Source organism: Brachypodium distachyon, chromosome 2 (assembly GCF_000005505.3).
Source record: "Brachypodium distachyon strain Bd21 chromosome 2, Brachypodium_distachyon_v3.0, whole genome shotgun sequence".
NCBI lineage: Eukaryota > Viridiplantae > Streptophyta > Magnoliopsida > Poales > Poaceae > Brachypodium > Brachypodium distachyon.
Window position 1 is genome coordinate 17,336,032 of NC_016132.3, and position 17,430 is coordinate 17,353,461.

Sequence of the window (17,430 nt, forward strand, 5' to 3'; positions counted from 1 at the left end):
CTGCCCTCCAGGGCAACCCCCGCAGCCCGGCTAGCCCTGCCGTGCTGGTGACTTGCAGGGTAACTCACGGGGTTCTGCCCAGGGTGCGATCCTTCCGGGAAGCAAGCGAGGTGCCCACGAGTCATGCAGCGGTGGTACCCGGATGCCACTGGTGCGACAACATAGTAAATCGAGTAAATCCATGGATATTGAATTTGCTTCACACAAATTGAAATTGTTATTCCCTGCAACGCTGCAATTGTTTTTTGAAAAAAGACTGAAAAAAAACGTGATCCTCACCAATGGGCACTTTCCCCGTCCGCCTTCTGGCGTGCAGCAAGCAGAAGCCGACAGTCCAAATGGCTTCTCCCCATCTGCTCCCCTTTCTCCCCCTCCTCCTCCTCCTCGCCCCCTCGTCGGCGGCGACGGGCGTCATCCAGCTTCCCAGCGCCCGGGCCTGCGCCGCGCCGCCGGACCCCGCGGTGTACGACCGGCCGGTGATCGGCATCGTGTCGCACCCGGGCGACGGCGCCTCCGGGAAGATCAGCAATGGGACGGCCACCTCCTACATCGCCGCTTCCTACGTCAAGTTCATCGAGTCCGCCGGCGCCCGCGTCATCCCGCTCATCTACAACGAGCCCGAGGAGCGCCTCCTCGAGGTCCTTGCTCTCTGCTTCAGTAGCTCCCTTCTCTTCTCTCTCTTCTCCCTAGCTAGCTATTACCTTCCCCTTTCTCCACGTGAGCGTTTTAACCGATGATGCTTGGAATCAAAACCATAAGATATGTGGTGACCGTTTCTAGGCAACTATGCTTATTTCCATGCCCAATGATTCTACAACAAAAAAGGAAAGTGGACATGGTGATATATTAGTGTCCCAGTTAAATGCATGCGAGTGCTCACTGCTCAGTAATTTATGGTGTATCTTCTTGAGTTCAAGCGTTCAAACTGCTGCTTAGCCTTTTCTGATGGATCTTGAGCCTATAGTCTGGAGTTGGAGGGAAAATCCATGTGCATCAATCAAATGGCCTAGAACGGGGGAAACCTGAATCTGAACTATGCTTTCAGCTGAATTCTCTGAACATTTGGTAATACCGATCATATAGGGTTTCTCAAGTGTTACCAATACGTTTAGGAAAATAATCTCAGTTAGATGGTGATCAATCAAAATGCGGGGTGGGCAGGTATAAGGTATTGGTCGTATTCTAGAAAAGGTATAAGGTATTGGTCATTCGGTGTCTACCTAACCTATGTTACTATTCACTTATTTCATATCTGGACAGAACACTTAACCTATCATGTCTCTGTCTACAAAATATCTTATCGCATTTTCCAACCATATGATCTCATGGAAATAGGACGTCTGTTAATTACTTGGCGTCCCTGCTAGCTTGCACAGTTGTTCTTGCTACTTATCTCTTTGATAATTTGTTTTAGTTTTGCTTCTGACCCTTTGACTGCAGAAACTGAGTTTGGTGAATGGTGTTCTGTTTACTGGTGGATCACAGAAGAGTGGTATATATTTCGAAACTATAAAAAAAGTGTTTCAGGTACTTATCTCTTTGACAGCTTCTGACATGTTATCATATTATCTATGTTATTTGTCCAAGCTCATGCCAAACGCAACCAAAGATAACGGAATAATTCTCATTTCCCCCCATCTGTTCTTTTCTAGTACGTCGTGGACAAGAATGATGCAGGAGTTATACTTCCATTATTCGCGCAGTGCCTTGGTTTCGAGCTTATAAGCATGATAGTGAGCAAGGTAATTTCCTTTTTTCTAAGATAACGACCAAGATTGTCAACATGCAAATTTAGCTGCGGAAGTACAATATGGATTTCTTATTCATTAGGACAACTCAAATTTAGATATCTGATCAAAGAAAAATGGTCTATTAGAACTAAAATGATACCATTCCTCTTGTATCGTGTAAAGCAGTGAAGCAACAACAGCTGGTGCACTGTTCTGATCCGCAAAGAGGACACAAGCACTTAGTGTGTTCCATTTGAAGTTCGTGTCTGTGCCCCACAAACTGGCAAGTGACTTTTGTTTATGATGATATCAGGACAATAATATTCTGGAGTCATTCAGCGCCTCAAATCAAGCATCAACTCTTCAATTTCCAAATTATTCTTCACTTGAGGGATCAGTATTTGAAAGGTGGGATTCTAAAAATAGATACTTGTAGTGCAGGCGCAGAATGGTCATGCAAGCCTTTTATTCTTAGAGAAAACTGTATTGGCACTAAACTTCTTCAGTTTTCACACTTTTCTCTATCAACTGAAATGTCTGCATGAATACTTGGAAACGTCATGCTTTTTTGTCCACTCCTATTCCTAAAGATTATGCAAGTTTGGTTCTTCTTTACAGAGAAAGTGTAATTAGACTTAATCTCAGGTTTACACGATGGCTTTATCAAATTTGAAATTTTGAAAGTGAACTAAATAGATTTCGGTTATGCAGTTGGGTTAGTTATCTAGAATGTGCCCTGCCCCGTTGCCCCCTCTCTTCCCAAACAACAGGGATTATGCGATCCTGTATGCTTCCAAGGTTTTAATATCTCATAGATTTTCAAATATTTTTCTCGTGTATCTGTGATATAACCTTGTTTTTTTGTTACTATTGTTTTAAGACAGATTACTTTGCTAGCTTGCCTCTTTAACTCTTTGTGCCTTGCCTTCTATCACCTTTTGTATACCTGTCTGCTAAAATATTATCTAAATTCACAGATTTCATCCTGATCTCATCAAGAAACTCAGCACCAGTTGTCTTGTCATGCAAAATCACAAAGTAAGAAGAATCCTGGGTTCTTTTCACATTTAATCAGCTCGATATTAACTTCTACATGATACACTTAGTTCAGCCAAATCATGATTGATGATTTTGAAACAGCACCTTAGATGAAGATTGCAGAAAAATAAATCTTTATCTCTTTTCCCTAACATGGTTTAATTTCTCAATTTGTGACAGTATGGCATATCTCCTAAGAGATTGCGAGAGAATGGGGCCTTGTCAAGCTTCTTCAGAATTCTGACTACATCACCTGATGAAAATGGGGAGGTACAAAATTTCATAGTTTTACTCCCAACATATAACATCCACTCTTAAAGGTCTTTCTTTCCTGCACCTTCTACGTAACAAAAGGTCTTTCAATCAGCCTAATTCAGAGGTAGTACAACAAACTGATTCACAAATCATTGCATGATACAACAAATTGATTTCCTTTCCTTGACAAATCAGGTTTATGTCTCAACCGTACAAGCACAGAAATATCCGATCACTTGCACTCAGTGGCATCCTGAGGTATGGTGACTGTAATGCAACTGTTTATTTTGGAACTCCAGTTGTTAAGCCACTAATCTGTTCACGGGCCTGTGCATATTTTTTGCATGCTACCTATCCCCTTTCTGGCATTTATTAAGATTATATATTAGTCTGCTACCAAAACATTCTTTGAAACTATTCTTGGCTGTGATATTTTTTCTTAATGTGGACACTGGCCACTTAGGCAAACAGTATGTCCTCAAGAGTTAGACCATGATTAGCTTGTTTACCTGCTGCAGAAAGCCATTTTTGAGTGGGGTAAACCAATGATTCCACACAGTGAGGATGCGGTACAAGTGACTCAAAATTTTGCCAACTATTTTGTCAGGTTTGCAATCGAGACCTTTTGTTTATTTGTTATAAGCAAGATATCATTTGATTATTCATATATGCATTGTCCATGCTTCTAATTCTGTGATGAAAATTGTACGGCGCGGTTGAAAAATGACCTGTTCAAAAGCATGTATGGTTAGCAACAGTTTATAGGACTTTAGGTTCGTGGCATTTGCTCAATTTTTTTCTCCGTTCGACGATCATTAAACCCATAATTCTAGTTCAACCAGATCCCTCTGAATGACTGCATCTGCTTGAGTCAAGTTCATATTCATATTCAGTACTCCACTCATGAATAGTTTGTATGGTGTCGATGAAATTATTGCAGATTCTACATCGACCTGTAGATAGATGTGCTCCTGTCTGTTCCTATTTACGACAACCTAGTTGCCTTTGTTTGGATTCCAGCTTAGTCTCATTAGCTGCTCAGTTTCTAGATTATTATTTCTGTGATGCAGTCACCATTAACTTTAGTACCCAACATAATGATATCTGCACCGATCTAAACCAGAAATGGCTACAATCAGCAGTTGCACAATTTTTTATTTTTTATTTTGCTACTGCTGCTGCCGCGTGCTTCGTTGTTTTATTATCTCAAAGCCAGGCACGCTCACCATAAACCACGGTTTAGGTCTTGACATATCTTCCATGGCTGGTTTTAGCTGCAGACCAGCTAGCCCTTTGTGGAGTTAATTGTATGATTGTGTCGTTCTTTACCTTGTTGCAGACTTGCAGCTTCTCAGAGACTTGCTTGCATTCAACATACCCTTATCTCGCATCATTGTGTTCCACCAAGTCCATTGCATGAATCCCGTACTTGCATACAAAAGAACTAACTGCAAAGCAATGGCTCATGCAAGGCTCACATTTTGCTCTGATGTGAAACAGCCAAGCACGCAAGTCCCCAAACAGACCTCCTGCTGACAAGGTGCTGGATAACCTGATTTACAACTACAGCCCTACGTTTTCGGGGAAAACCTCGTAAGCTGCTTCTGTTGGTCTTGCATAATTGCATACCTGCTGCACCATCTGCTTCTCTATTCACGGCTATGCAAATGAACACATGTGATGCTTTGTAGGAAATCCTTCGACGAGGTCTACATATTCTCCTAAGATCGGAGCAGATGCTTGTATGCTTGCTGATGTCAGAAGGGTGAGATAAGGAGATATACTGCTGTATGCTTAGTCGCTTACCAATGTAAGAAGGATGAGAACTTCAGTTCATTACAGAAATTGTAAAGTTTGACTGTGTATATCCGGGGTTCAGGGGCAGGGTCAGTAGCTGTGTTGTTTCTCCGAATAAATAAAAGCATCCTCCCCCAAACTGTATTCATGTATTGTTAAATCTCCCACATCTGCCATTCAGTTACCTTTTCCTCCTCACATCGAAGAAGAACTGCCAACTGGGCGTTCTTTACGTGAAAGATGTGCGTATAGATGATTCAAAAAGAAATTGATACCATGAAATCTTTTTTTTTTGTGAGTGAAATTGATACCATGAAATCGACAGGGTGCGCTTTCAAATTTGGCTTTCTTGACCTTTCAAAGATGACGTGGCTTAAGATAACAATGGTACTGTACTAAGTTCTATATTAATCGGAGGAAAATCTCCAGTGTTGCACGGGCAGAATTAATCTGGCACCATGTCACCACCATGAATGAGAACATGAAAGATGCCTCCTTCAGGTAGAACATTTCTAAACGAAAGAGAAAACCAACTAGGGCTACGCACGTTGGCAACACCTAGTACTGTACTATTGGCAGTAACAACTAGTACTGGAAGTGTAAGACATAATGAGTTGCAGAGAACGAATTCAATAAGTTTGCTAGATACATGTAGTGTGCATATAAGGCTGTTATGAGACGATTCTCATCCCAAACACCAGCGCAATATTACAGGAAAAGGATTACTAGATTTCTTGACTAGAAAATCTCTTAGTTAACCGTTAACCAAGTCAACAGATAAGAAATCACAAACTGCGCCAGCCGTTTCACAGGTTTCATTCCAATATCCTCATTCTCACAGAGATGATAAGGGAAAAATCAGGAAGAACATGAAAGGTCAGCTATGCACATATGAATCTTCTTGCAGCAACTAATTGAAATGCAGTAACCAGCTGCAGAATGAGGCTATTGCAAATCCCTGTCCTACTTGCAGCTCCCTCCAGACTGTAACCCTAGTCCACCTGGAGAGATACCTTATCTTCTCTACAAAGAATCATGACCTGTAAGATAGTTTTTGCTCTTCTGTGGATCATCTGTCCACTGCTCCACTTCCGATCAAACAAAAATGTTTTAGTGAGTCAAGCATCATAGTATGTGTTGATTCAGTTTCAGGCTAAGATCCTTCTATCGTTGTATTACTGAACTGAATTTGTTCATCACTGATATCTAGTGAAGAGACTGACGTAGCCAAGTCATCTGCCAAGCCTGCCGTAGGGTCTGGGTCTGAAACATCTGCTAGTGCACTTAGCATACTGACTACTTCATATGTATCGTCCAGGTAGAACTTAGCTTTGCTTGGTTTCTGCCCTACAGTACATGCAAACAGAGGTGTTTTTGGCGCAGCAATGCCCCTTTTCATGACATCCGCAATATTTTCAAACATATCCTCATCTGACCTGTCATCACCAATGCATAATACAAAATCTGCCTGTTGACTTTTCTCTTTCATTGATCCGATTATCTTCTCAGCCACAAGACCTTTGCTAACACCCTGCAGCACAAAGTAATAGCTGAATGAATGAGTGAAAGAAAAGTCAGCAACAGTGCAAAGATCAGAAAAATCAAAACCTGGAGCGTGTAGTAAAATTGTTATGGCTAGCTTGTGATTTCTGGTATAAGGCATTTTCAAAAAAATGTAAAGCATGTTGCATGTATAGAGGAAGACGAGTGAATGCAACACACGTGCACAATGTATCACATAACTCATGTAAAGAAGGCCAATTTAGTTGAATGCTGGGAAGCAACTAAGGCCACATAACTACAACAAAATTTGAAAGTAAAACACGAATTGCTTTTTAAGCAATGCTTGCTGGCTCAAACGTCGCAACACAGTTCCAGGAATCTAGAACTGAGAGAAACCTTAATCAGGTCAAAGTATGAAGATCATACTTCTGCAAAAAGCAGAAACATGCTATGGTACTTACCTCAAGTAACAAAGAAAAGAAAATAGCTTTTCTGACACAAAAGTAGTAGGCAGACCTCAGGAAGGGGAACTTACTAAATGCAAAACAACCAATGAATTCACTTATATAGGGTATTTGGAGGGTAAAATGTGGAAGTATTTCCTCTATGAAAGGCACAAAAAATTGTAAGCTATCAGATAAAATGCAGAAATCAAGATGGTGAACCTGAGGTTTAACTTCAACAATGAACTGGCCGCTCTTGACTGAGACTGCTTCATTTGATAGTACACTTTCCAGGTGATCAAGCATTTCTTTTGCCTGAGAAGAACCAAAGCCTTGGTCAGCATCCCGGTGATGCCACACCAATGCAGTTTCTTTGGTTTCAATGTAAGATCCATCAGTTGCTTCTGTATAAAGATTCATCACAGGCTCTGCCATTTGCATCCATCCAATATCAGGGGACTGGGTACTGGTTTGCCATTCTTCATCTCTACTCCACCTACACATAGAAACATAGCATCTCATCATTCATTTAGTTATCCAGTAATTCCAAAGATCATGATAAAGTCTGCAATTATCCTCATGTAATAAAACACCAAGCAGATTGAATTGGCAGCTAAAAACCACAAATAAAAATGTGACAGCATGAGCATGCCATGTTGAAGTAGAAGCAGCGCCTAAGAGTTCGCTGAACCTAGAGTGCATGATGCATTAAGTTTTAAGTGACTAAATACTTTAACCCCGCTAATTGGTCATTGCAGTGAAGTAGCAAGTAAACAAAAGCTGCATGAAGTTGCTTGTTAAATAATAAGGAAACAATTCCTTTGTTACAAGAACCAACAAAAGCAAACTAGATTGCTATTTGATCAAACTAATGTACAGACTTCCACTGCTAATATTCAAGGAAATGTAGAAATGCTAATTACAAAACTGTACCTTAAGAAGTAACCGTGCTCTGCCGCAATGCCAAGCATTGGACATGATGAGAACATTGATCCCAAGCTATCTCTGCTTCTTCCACTGACAATGAAAACAATGTTATTCCTATCCGAGCATAGGGTATTAATAATGTTCACTAATTCTTCGCTTGGTTTCTGGTTGATAGAAGCCTGTGGCACCAAAGTACCATCATAGTCAAGAAATATGGCCCTACTCTTTGATCTTCCATAAGACATTATAATTGAATCAAAATTAAGCTTTGCGAAATTTGGGTCTAGGGCCACCACCCTGAATCCAAATCCCAGTCCAATGCCCCAACACGGCTTCCTAAAGTGATCCTTGCAAGCTCTCTCCAGGTCCTGGATGAAGCTCCTTGACCAATATGCGACATCGTGTGTGCTTACATAGCGGTAGTGTTTTTCATGCCTCAGCTGCTTTTCACGCTCTGACATCGAGATGGCCTCATTCAACGCCTCCGCAGTTGCTTCAATATTCCACGGGTTAACACGAATGGCACCACTCAGTGAAGGCGAGCATCCAATAAATTCTGACACAACTAGCATGCTCTTGCTTGGCCCACTGACCTCTGGTGCAGACTCAGAGCCAGGTATCCCCTGCCGGCAGACGATGTACTCATATGGGGTCAAATTCATTCCATCCCTCACAGCAGTCACCACAACACACTCAGCGACCGTATAATATGCAAGCTTCTCCACACTTGGGACGTTCCGGTCAATGAAAACAATTGGACTGTACCCAGACCGGCCGAACTCCTTATTGATTCTCTCAACACTATCCTGAATCTCACCACGGATTGAGTCGATATCTTTTCCCTTCCCACGTGCTGGGTTAGCAATCTGCACCAACACAGCCCTTCCCTTCCACTTAGGATGCATCCTCAGCATATTCTCAAATGCAAGAAGCTTCAAATTGATGCCTTTAAAGATATCCATATCATCCACACCAAGCAACACGGTCTTGCCCTCAAATTGCTGTCGCAGCTCAGCAACCTTCCGCTGCATGTCAGGTAATTGCAGCACTGATTGCAATTGACCCATATGGATTCCCACTGGCATAATCTTTATCCCAACAGTGCGACCAAAGTAATCCAGACCAATATATCCACGCTTTGACTCGTACTCTATTCCCAGCATCCTACTACAGCAAGATAGAAAGTGCCTCGCATAATCGAATGTATGAAATCCAACGAGATCACAATTGAGCAGAGTTCTGAGGATCTCCTCCCTAACAGGAAGGGACCGGTATATCTCTGATGAGGGGAAGGGGCTGTGGAGGAAGAATCCAATGCGGAGGCGATTGAAGCGGCGCCTGAGGAAGGTGGGCAGCGCCATGAGGTGGTAATCATGGACCCAAACGTAGTCGTCCTCCGGGTTGATGACCTCGACCACCTTCTCGAAGAAGTACTTGTTCGCGAGGACGTAAGACTCCCATGAGGCCCGATCAAACCGGCCGCCACCTGATACGGCGTTTGCCTTCGGGGACTGGGCGGAGGCAAAGGGGAGCATGTAGTGGAACAACGGCCATAGGTAACCCTTGCAGAAGTTCTGGTAAAAGCGATCGTAGAGGTCGGCCGGGAGGAATACGGGAGCACAGCGGAAGCCGTCGATGAGGGTTTGCGAGACCTCGTCTTGCTCAGAGGCGGGCACGTCGGCGCGGAGGGTGCCGACGAAGAGCACCTCCATCTCATCCGGGACGCCGTCGCGGAGCCGGAGGAGGAGCGAGTCGTCGTCCCAGGAGAACAACCAGCCGCGGCCGTCGGGGCGGCGTCGCGCCACCACGGGGAGCTGGTTCGCGACCACAATGAGGCGCTCGCCCACGGCCGACGAGGGCACATCGGAGGCGATGCTGCTCGTCGCCGCCAGCTCATCGTCCTCGTCGTCCAGCTCCGACAGCGTCCCGGGCACCGTCATCACCCGCGGCATTCGCTTCGCCGCGAACGACCCCGACCGCCGCCTCCCGCCGCCGGCGGGGCCCAGCGCCGCGAAGTTCCCCGCGGCGAGGTCCAGAAGGTTGGTGTACGACCTCGACATCATGGCTGAATCGGGGATTGATTCCGCCGAAGCCCTAGCTGCTCGATCCGCGGAATGGCAGGTTTCAACGAAACCCTAGGTCCGTGCTTTGACCCGATCCGGCGTTTCGAGTTCGGAAAAAATGTGGGAGGGCGTGGAGTTTGGAGGCGGGTGGGCGACGAGGAAGACGAGCGCACAGTATATTCCCCAGCGGTTGGACTCGGTTCACGGAGGTCCCCTCGTGGTCCAATCACCCACCGACGTGCCGGCCCCACCATTTGTTGTCAGCTGCCGGCGCAGTGGACCATGTTCGGGGGGGAAGGCGACCCGTCGGGGGGGAAAGAGGATAAGGTGGTGCGTGCCCCACCGGTGCCAGCTGGCGTCACGCTGCCACCTGACGCCGAATGGGTCCACCTGAACGGACGTGGGAGATGTCTCCGCACATGCGATGGACGGACCAGATCGGTCGCGGGTCTACAGTATGTGGATTTGGAATTCCAGGCTTGTTTGTCCGGCGCTTTTATGAGACGTCCTGGTCGTATTTTCCGTTTTTTGCAAATAAAGCGACAAGGGAAAATGAAACGCGAGGCGCTCTGCAGCCCGCGAAGCACGTGTCCGGTGGCAATGCCGCCACGTAGGCCCGATAGCGACGTCCCGTTGTGTGTGCCTGACTAGGCACGATAGGGTCGAGTTGTTGTTAGCTTTGGAGCACCAGGGATCTCTTTCTCCTAATGCTTTGAAAACAAAACAAAGCATATACCATCGCAACTCAAAGAATTTGTGGGAAACAGACGACCAGGCAGTCGGCAGATGCCACGTGGACCGTGCATGGCCACGCTGTCTGTCCGCAACAGAGATGTCGGTGGCGCTTTGATCACGACCGCCGTGCCACGTGTAGAGTAGGCTCCCGGTCGTCCATCCCCATCCCACGAGGCCCGCGCGCATCATGCAAAAAATGCAAAGCCTGTGGATGCTTTGTTTTTTTTTTATCGGACCTGTGGATGCTTTGTTAATACTCCTGCCACGCCACCACCAGCTAACACAACGGACAGGCAAAAAGATAAGCAATCTTAGCGGTCAATTAAGAGCGAGCCACCCAACCGGTGACGACGATCTGGCCTGGGCCTGGGGCAGCCATGAGCATATCCCCTTGATTTTATTCGGATAAATGCGAAGGGCCATGGCGCGCTTGCCCGTTGCCTGTGTCTAGGTTCAATCCAGCAGCGCAACTTGGGGCAAGTGGCGTGTACTGGTCAAGCTTTTTGAGGATGGAATCATGCATGGAATCTCCCGGTTGCTGCTGGTTCAAGATGGAGGATCAGTGGACCGTGGGGACTAAGATATTGTTGGCCTTCCTCCTTTGTGCTGTATAAGAAAATAATTAACTAGTATATCCTACTGGTACTCTATTGATAAATGATGACTTTGTAAATGGTATAGGGGTTCATGGACACCTTTGGTCGGTTAGAACTTTTACTCCATGCATTTGATTTCATTTTACCCTTTTCTTTGCTCAACCTCTTTTGAAAAAATCTACTCCCCTCGTCCTAAAATAAATGGCGTGGATTCGTATAAAGAATCTATGTAAATCCACGTCACTTATTTCAGTACGGAGGAAGTATAAAAGTTCATTTTATAGAAATAATTTCTTAGAGTATCTCTAGCAAATTCCCCAAAATTTGCTTCCTCATATCCCAATTTCACAATGATGCAAATATATGGAGTAAACATGAAAGTCAAATTTTCATGAAGTAAAAAAGTTTCTTAGTAATATAAGATATATATTTTGGAGTCATGGAATTTAATTGTTGACAAGATTTTTTGGTCGCCTCTTGCTTGATAAATTTGTAGCAGGCAGATGGCTAACATCTTATTTGGCTAGTTGTTAGCCATTTTACCGTGATCAGGCTCGAAGTGAGAATAGGCAGATGGGGTTAGGTTCTGGCAACACTAGATGAGTTTCGGGTTTTCCGTAGGAGTAAAGCCAACCAACTAGGTACACCGATTTTTCTACACGAGCAGTTGCTCTTAAGATATGAAACCTAGATAGGGTCTGTTCGTTTTCAATGATCACGCTGCAGGGATTGGGGGAAATTAAACTGAAATTTGACCATTCCATGTTATTCTCCACCGGGAATGGCGTGACCGAACTGGCCCTTAGGGGGAACCCAAGGAGAGATCCGACCACCAAGACCGATTCATGGGAGAGTAGAAGAACGAGAGTGTACCCCTAGGTCGGGAATGAGAGGGATACTGGTCCTCCTGGAAGTGAGGCGCGAACTTTCTTTAGGTTGACAGGTGACTCAACACATATCACGAAACCAGATGATCCAGCCTGAGTAGTGCCTAGTGCATGAGAAGGCTTGGAGAATGCCTAATTTTACTATCCAAAATAAATAAAAATGGGGAATGCATATAAAAGATTCTGCACCTAAATCTCTTTATCTCATTCACATATTCAACTCTATTTTATTACTCCCTCCGATTCTAAATTGTCGTCGTTGTTTTAGTACAAATTTAAACTAAAATAATAACAAGAATTTAGAATCGGAGAGAGTATATGATTTAGTAATAACTGACAACACATTTGTAGCACAAATAGCACATCGTATATAATGATTAACCACGAATTACATGATTACGCCATAACAATTAGCACCAATTAACATAACTATGAGGAATGAGATAACTAAACTCTTCGAGATGCACTTTAGTTGGCTTGTGTACACAAGAGTCGAGAGAAAGAAACGTGAGCATACTTGGATTTTTTTTTTCTCTCCCCATTTCAGACACTTTGAGGCGGACCTAGCTTAGGATTGTTCCCATGTGCTTTGGCCATTCTGAGCAGAGCCTTTGTGTTCAGGCACCGCCTCGATCGGCAAAAAAGCAACGGATGTTGCAGTGAAAGCGAGCGCATTGGCTTTAGTTGACACTTGCGGCTTGAGAGTTGACACTTATCCATGACGCGCAATGTGGATAGGAATCGCTTTGAGGGGTTCTTCCACTTTGAACGGAGATTTTGATTTTTGGAGGGACCTCCTATCGTCTCATCTTGGCTTTTGATTTCCTTTCAGATGTCCAGGACCCAGGATATCAGATTGTTCCCCGTCTCTATCAGAGTTTCAGGTTTGCACAGTGGCGCCTGCCCAATTCTAAGAGCCATTTCTTTGGAAAATGGATACAGTTCAGAGTCTTCACTTCGCTAACCTACATGGGCCAAAAGGCCCACGACCCCTCTACCAACTTGCCGACTGTTCACTTGTTCTGAATTCTGATCGATACATTTTCCGGTACCTTGAGTATAAAAAGGAAGGAGTCCTGGACTGGAATTTTTACCGTGCTGAAACACCCTTTTGCATTGAGTATGATTTTCACTTGTTTCTTGGCAGGAGTCGCAGAATGGCAACGGGTAGATATCCTGGCGGGACTTTTGTTCAAACGATCCAACACAGGAAGGAAAAAAAAACTGAAACAGGAAGAGGCAGAAAGCAAAAACATGTACAGCAAGCCAGCTTCCTTTGTTTCAGCTCACCCCTTTCAGCCATCAGACTCCACTTTTTCCTCGTCTTTGGCTCCTTCCTTTTTCCTCTCTCTTTGCCCATTTTTGCATCGGAATTGTTAAGATCAGGACAGCAGAAAGTACAGGACACAAATGTGGATTAATGGTCGAATCATTCAGGAATGTGCGTGTCATGTGTGCCTGAACGTATCACGTATGGGCCGGGCCCTGTGAATTCTGAACTCTCGTGCCGCCAGGGGCTTTCGAAAACTCAATGGATACATGCAGACATAGGCTTCAGTTCAGACCACGCCTGTCTCCCCCGGCCGTGCCGCCGTCCTCCGATGTTGCTTTTAAATCGCCCTCGCTCGTCTCCGCCTAGTGCTAGCAAGATCGCACACACAGTAACACACCTCACTCTGCATAGGCTGACAGCTAGAAGCCATGAGATGGGGAAGCAGCAGGAAGCGGCATGGATTAACGGAACTCGCAACAGAGCAAGGAGGAGAGACCTGCGAGCGCGAGGGCAAAGGCAAAGGCAAAGGCAAGGCATCGTTCCCCTCTTTGTCTCCGCTCTCGTGGCTCGTCGCCAAGCTCGCGGGGGGGAAGCCCAGAGCGGCCGCCATGGCTGGCGGAGGCGCCGCTCCAGCAGTCCCGTCGACGTGCCCGGCCACGACGGCGATCACCCCGGGCTTGCCAAGATCGCAGCGCCGCTCTCCCGCCGCCGGCGTCGATGTCGTCCCGCGGAGGCTCTCTGTTGGCAACGACAGCGCGGCCTCCGCGGCCGTGCGTCACCGGCATCGCGTTCGCCGGCGTCGCCACTGCTCCGTCGGCGGCGAGCGTGACCCGAGCCAGCCGCTCGGCCAGCTCATCGCCTTCTCCGTCGCCGGCACCCCGCCGCCGCCGTCGGGCACGGGCACCGGGAAGCGGCGGCGGCGCCTTAGCGGCCGCCGGTCGTCGTTCTCGGGACGGGCAATGCCGCTGATCAGGGTGAGGGTGCGGCGGGCGGCGGAGCTTGAGAGCCTGGCGGTGGTGCGGCGGACGCGGGACCCGCAGCGGGCGTTCAGGGAGTCCATGTCGGAGATGATCGTCGTCACCGGCGCCGGTGGCGCGCGGCCGGAGGAGCTGCTGGCGTGCTACCTCGCGCTGAACGCAGACGAGCACCACGGTTGCATCGTCAAGGTCTTCCGCCAGGTCTGGTTCGACCACGTCAGCAACAACCTGCTAACTGCTGCTGCTGCTTCCCCGAAAGGCGCCCGGAGTGCGATCCAACCTGCTAGCATACTTAACCGGTGGGGCAGCGCTCAGTGGTGAATTAGTCGCGTTAATCTCTGGTTAATGCACCCGCATTATAGGTGCTGGAGTGTTTGTCGGTGTAGTTGTCTATGTGGCAAGTGCGTTTACGGTGAGGTGACGTAAGCCTTCTTTTAGCGATGCCGCATACGATAACATCTGATGTGGAAGAAAGAAAAACGAAGAGAAGTCACAAACCTTCTCTTAATTAAGAGATGATCTCTTCATAAGAATGATAAGGTAAAAATAAGGCAAATTTATGTACTAGATTTCACCTTTTCTTGGCATTTATTTAGTTAATTTTATTTATCTAAACATTAATTCTAAGATAGAACACTAAGAGATAACCCATTTTACAACATGTTTTGTTGTCTTTTCTAATTGACGTGGAATGTCTAAGATAAGACAGTTTTATCAACCATTGTACATGCCCTAATTACGTTAATCATCAGTGCTTCGTGTCTACAAATCATCATATCAAAACTGATTCACAAACTATATTTCTTTTTTGAGCTCATCAAAAGAAAAATCCAAAACAGATAACCACCCGGAAAATGAGATCAAATCAAAGAAGCACGTGGATTTCGTGGTAGCCGCCGCCTCCGTTGGACTCCCACCGCCGTCGTGTTGCCGCCACTAGATCCCACTACCACGCAGTCACCGTCGCCTCCGCAGGATGCCACCGTCGCTGCCGGATCCCGTCATCGCCGCCTCCGCTGGTCGCAGCCGCCTCTGCCGGATGCCACTATGGCCGTCAGAACCCGCCGCGAAGCTGCCTCTGCCGCCTCCGATGGTCGTCGCAGGCTCCTCTGATGGATGCCCCATCGCCGCCTCCGCTCGATGTCTCGATCGCGTCGCTGTAGTCGCTCGATCAACCAAGCACGTTTTCTGAGCTGGACAAAAAAAAAGTGGGTTCCGTAATTTACACCGGTTTTGGGGCCGAAAAAGGCATTCCAATCGGAGCGAATATCCGGTTTAGAGCATCTCCAATGAGGTACCCCAAAGCTATCCCAAATGTCCTATTTAGGACAAACGGACATCTCGGTCCGAAAAACAAGTCCCAATGGGCTACCCTAAAGAGACAAAATGAGTTTTTTTCCGGACAGATCCACAAAATTGCCTAAATTTGGGGGAGAAATGGGGTGTCCATTTGTCCTTTGTCCGGCCCATGGCCCACCACCTTTTTTTACTCGCACGAGCTCTTCCTTCTCCCGAACTCGATTTTCTTCGTTCCCCACGTTGTGCTCCACGGTGCAATTCCCCAACCCCGAGCTCCCCCCATGGATGGATAGCGGATGCCAAATCCAGCCGTCCCCCGTCGGGCCCCCGTCGTCTCCACGCGCCCTGGCCGCCATGGACGGCGCGCGGAGAAGCTCGGCACCTGCTGCTGTCCACGGCGGCGCCGCGCACTTCACTGCCCACCGCCGGCCGAGAACGTCGCCACCCCATCTCCTCCCTCCGCGAGATCCGGCGCGCCGCAGCACGGATCCGCTCGGCGCCGCCCGGATCCGGCGCCTCCCTTCACACCGTGACGCCGTGGTCACAGGTCGGCTTCTTCTGGCTCTTTGACAGCAGCGGCGGCATGGACGAGCGGGGGCTGCAGCGACGGCACGAGCTTGAAGGCAGCGGCCTCGATGTCAACAGGTACCAGTTTCGAATCTCCAGCGCGTTGGTTTCTCAAGGCGGCGGTTGCTTGACTGGACAACTCCTGCATCTTGAACTAGCATGACGCCGTAGTTCATCTATCTGAGGCTGGATTAGTGCACAATTTGAGGATGGATCTTCTACTCACTGAACGAAGGTCTGCACAGTACATCCTTCCCCTATTGCCTTTTTTTTGTGGGATCCTTTCTCCTATTGACTTGCTACCTGTTAGCAGCGAATTATCTGCTGTTCGGTGATGGATTGAGGAAGCTCTTTGGTAGCAGCACAAGTACTAATCCGATGTTGTTGGTTCAATGAAATTAGAGCTACCGGATTCTATATTTGGCTTTGCTGCTACTTCTAATCCCGATGAGCTGCTACTTTGTTTCCCTGTAACTTTGAACCATGGACATGTAATCTCAATGTGTAATCCGAGACGGTTTGGTTGAATCGGAACAACTGATTAATTAATTAATTAATTGCTGGATGATCTTTGAATTTCTTTTCTAAGATATCTATCTATACGTATGTGAGCTTGTGGCTGAGAATACTTCCATGAACTGCCCACAAATTTTGGCTCTTATTTTCGGCTAAGAATGTGCGCGATGGTGACACGGAATGCAATGGCAGTGTATCGGAGCGGAGCGGCGGCTGGAGGAGGCAGGAGAGTTCGCCGGAGCTCATTGGCAGAGGCGGCAGCTCTTGGGAGAATAAAGAAAGGGCTGAGGCAGAGAAGAGGAAAAGAAAAAAATAAGAGAAAAAGAATAAACAATTGAGGAGAGATCCGGACTGGGCGGACGCATGTCCGATTGCTGCCCAAACAGAAAAAAGAGGACGTTTGGGGTCTCGTTGGAGATGTTCTTATGGTCCATACGATGCTGGACACCCAACATCCGGTTTGGACATGTTACTCCCTCCGATTCATAAAAAATGTCGTTCATTTAGTATAAACTTTATACTTCATACTAATAATACAAAATGGGCAACATTTTTTATAGATCGTAGGGAGTACAAGTATACCTGGGCATGGGTGGCCCGACGTCCCAGGCCGGGTTCGGGCCTCACTTTCCAGTCCTAAGCCCGGCCCGAAAGCCCGAAATGATTAAAACGGGTATTTTTTTAGGAAAAATAAATATAAAAAATCATTTATTTATTCCGAAAATAATTATTTTAATTCCTAAATGGCTATTTTCGGGGTTTCGGTCGGGTTCGGGCTTCAGGTTTGACCGTCGAGCTTTTATAAAGCCTGGCCCGAACCCGGC

At 46.6% G+C, this 17,430-nt stretch overlaps 3 protein-coding genes and 1 long non-coding RNA gene across 4 annotated transcripts; 3 read left to right on the plus strand and 1 right to left on the minus strand.

Annotated features, from left to right (window-relative positions):
* Nucleotides 1-266: 266 nt before the first annotated feature.
* LOC100828890 (gamma-glutamyl hydrolase 2) lies at nucleotides 267-5,113 on the plus strand. The gene is made up of 10 exons (XM_003568044.4): nucleotides 267-638; nucleotides 1,441-1,527; nucleotides 1,653-1,742; nucleotides 2,044-2,138; nucleotides 2,708-2,768; nucleotides 2,949-3,038; nucleotides 3,219-3,281; nucleotides 3,542-3,630; nucleotides 4,524-4,616; nucleotides 4,715-5,113. Exons 1-10 carry the CDS (start codon nucleotides 282-284, stop codon nucleotides 4,746-4,748), a joined length of 1,059 nt encoding a protein of 352 aa, XP_003568092.2. The 5' UTR covers nucleotides 267-281; the 3' UTR covers nucleotides 4,749-5,113.
* A 307-nt stretch (nucleotides 5,114-5,420) lies between these two features.
* Nucleotides 5,421-9,911, minus strand: LOC100829189 (probable alpha,alpha-trehalose-phosphate synthase [UDP-forming] 7). The gene is made up of 3 exons (XM_003568045.4): nucleotides 7,700-9,911; nucleotides 6,989-7,262; nucleotides 5,421-6,351 (listed from the first exon to the last, which is right to left on the minus strand). The coding sequence occupies exons 1-3, from the start codon at nucleotides 9,754-9,756 to the stop codon at nucleotides 5,974-5,976; spliced, it is 2,709 nt and encodes a 902-aa protein (XP_003568093.1). The 5' UTR covers nucleotides 9,757-9,911; the 3' UTR covers nucleotides 5,421-5,973.
* Nucleotides 9,912-13,038: 3,127 nt separating this feature from the next.
* LOC106866141 (transcription repressor OFP1) lies at nucleotides 13,039-14,694 on the plus strand. Its single transcript, XM_014898894.2, has one exon. The coding sequence runs from the start codon at nucleotides 13,676-13,678 to the stop codon at nucleotides 14,543-14,545; it is 870 nt and encodes a 289-aa protein (XP_014754380.1). The 5' UTR covers nucleotides 13,039-13,675; the 3' UTR covers nucleotides 14,546-14,694.
* A 1,001-nt stretch (nucleotides 14,695-15,695) lies between these two features.
* LOC104582613 lies at nucleotides 15,696-16,666 on the plus strand. Its single transcript, XR_730430.3, has 2 exons — nucleotides 15,696-16,325; nucleotides 16,404-16,666. It is a non-coding gene; the product is annotated as an uncharacterized LOC104582613 (long non-coding RNA).
* The last annotated feature ends 764 nt before the right edge of the window (nucleotides 16,667-17,430 follow it).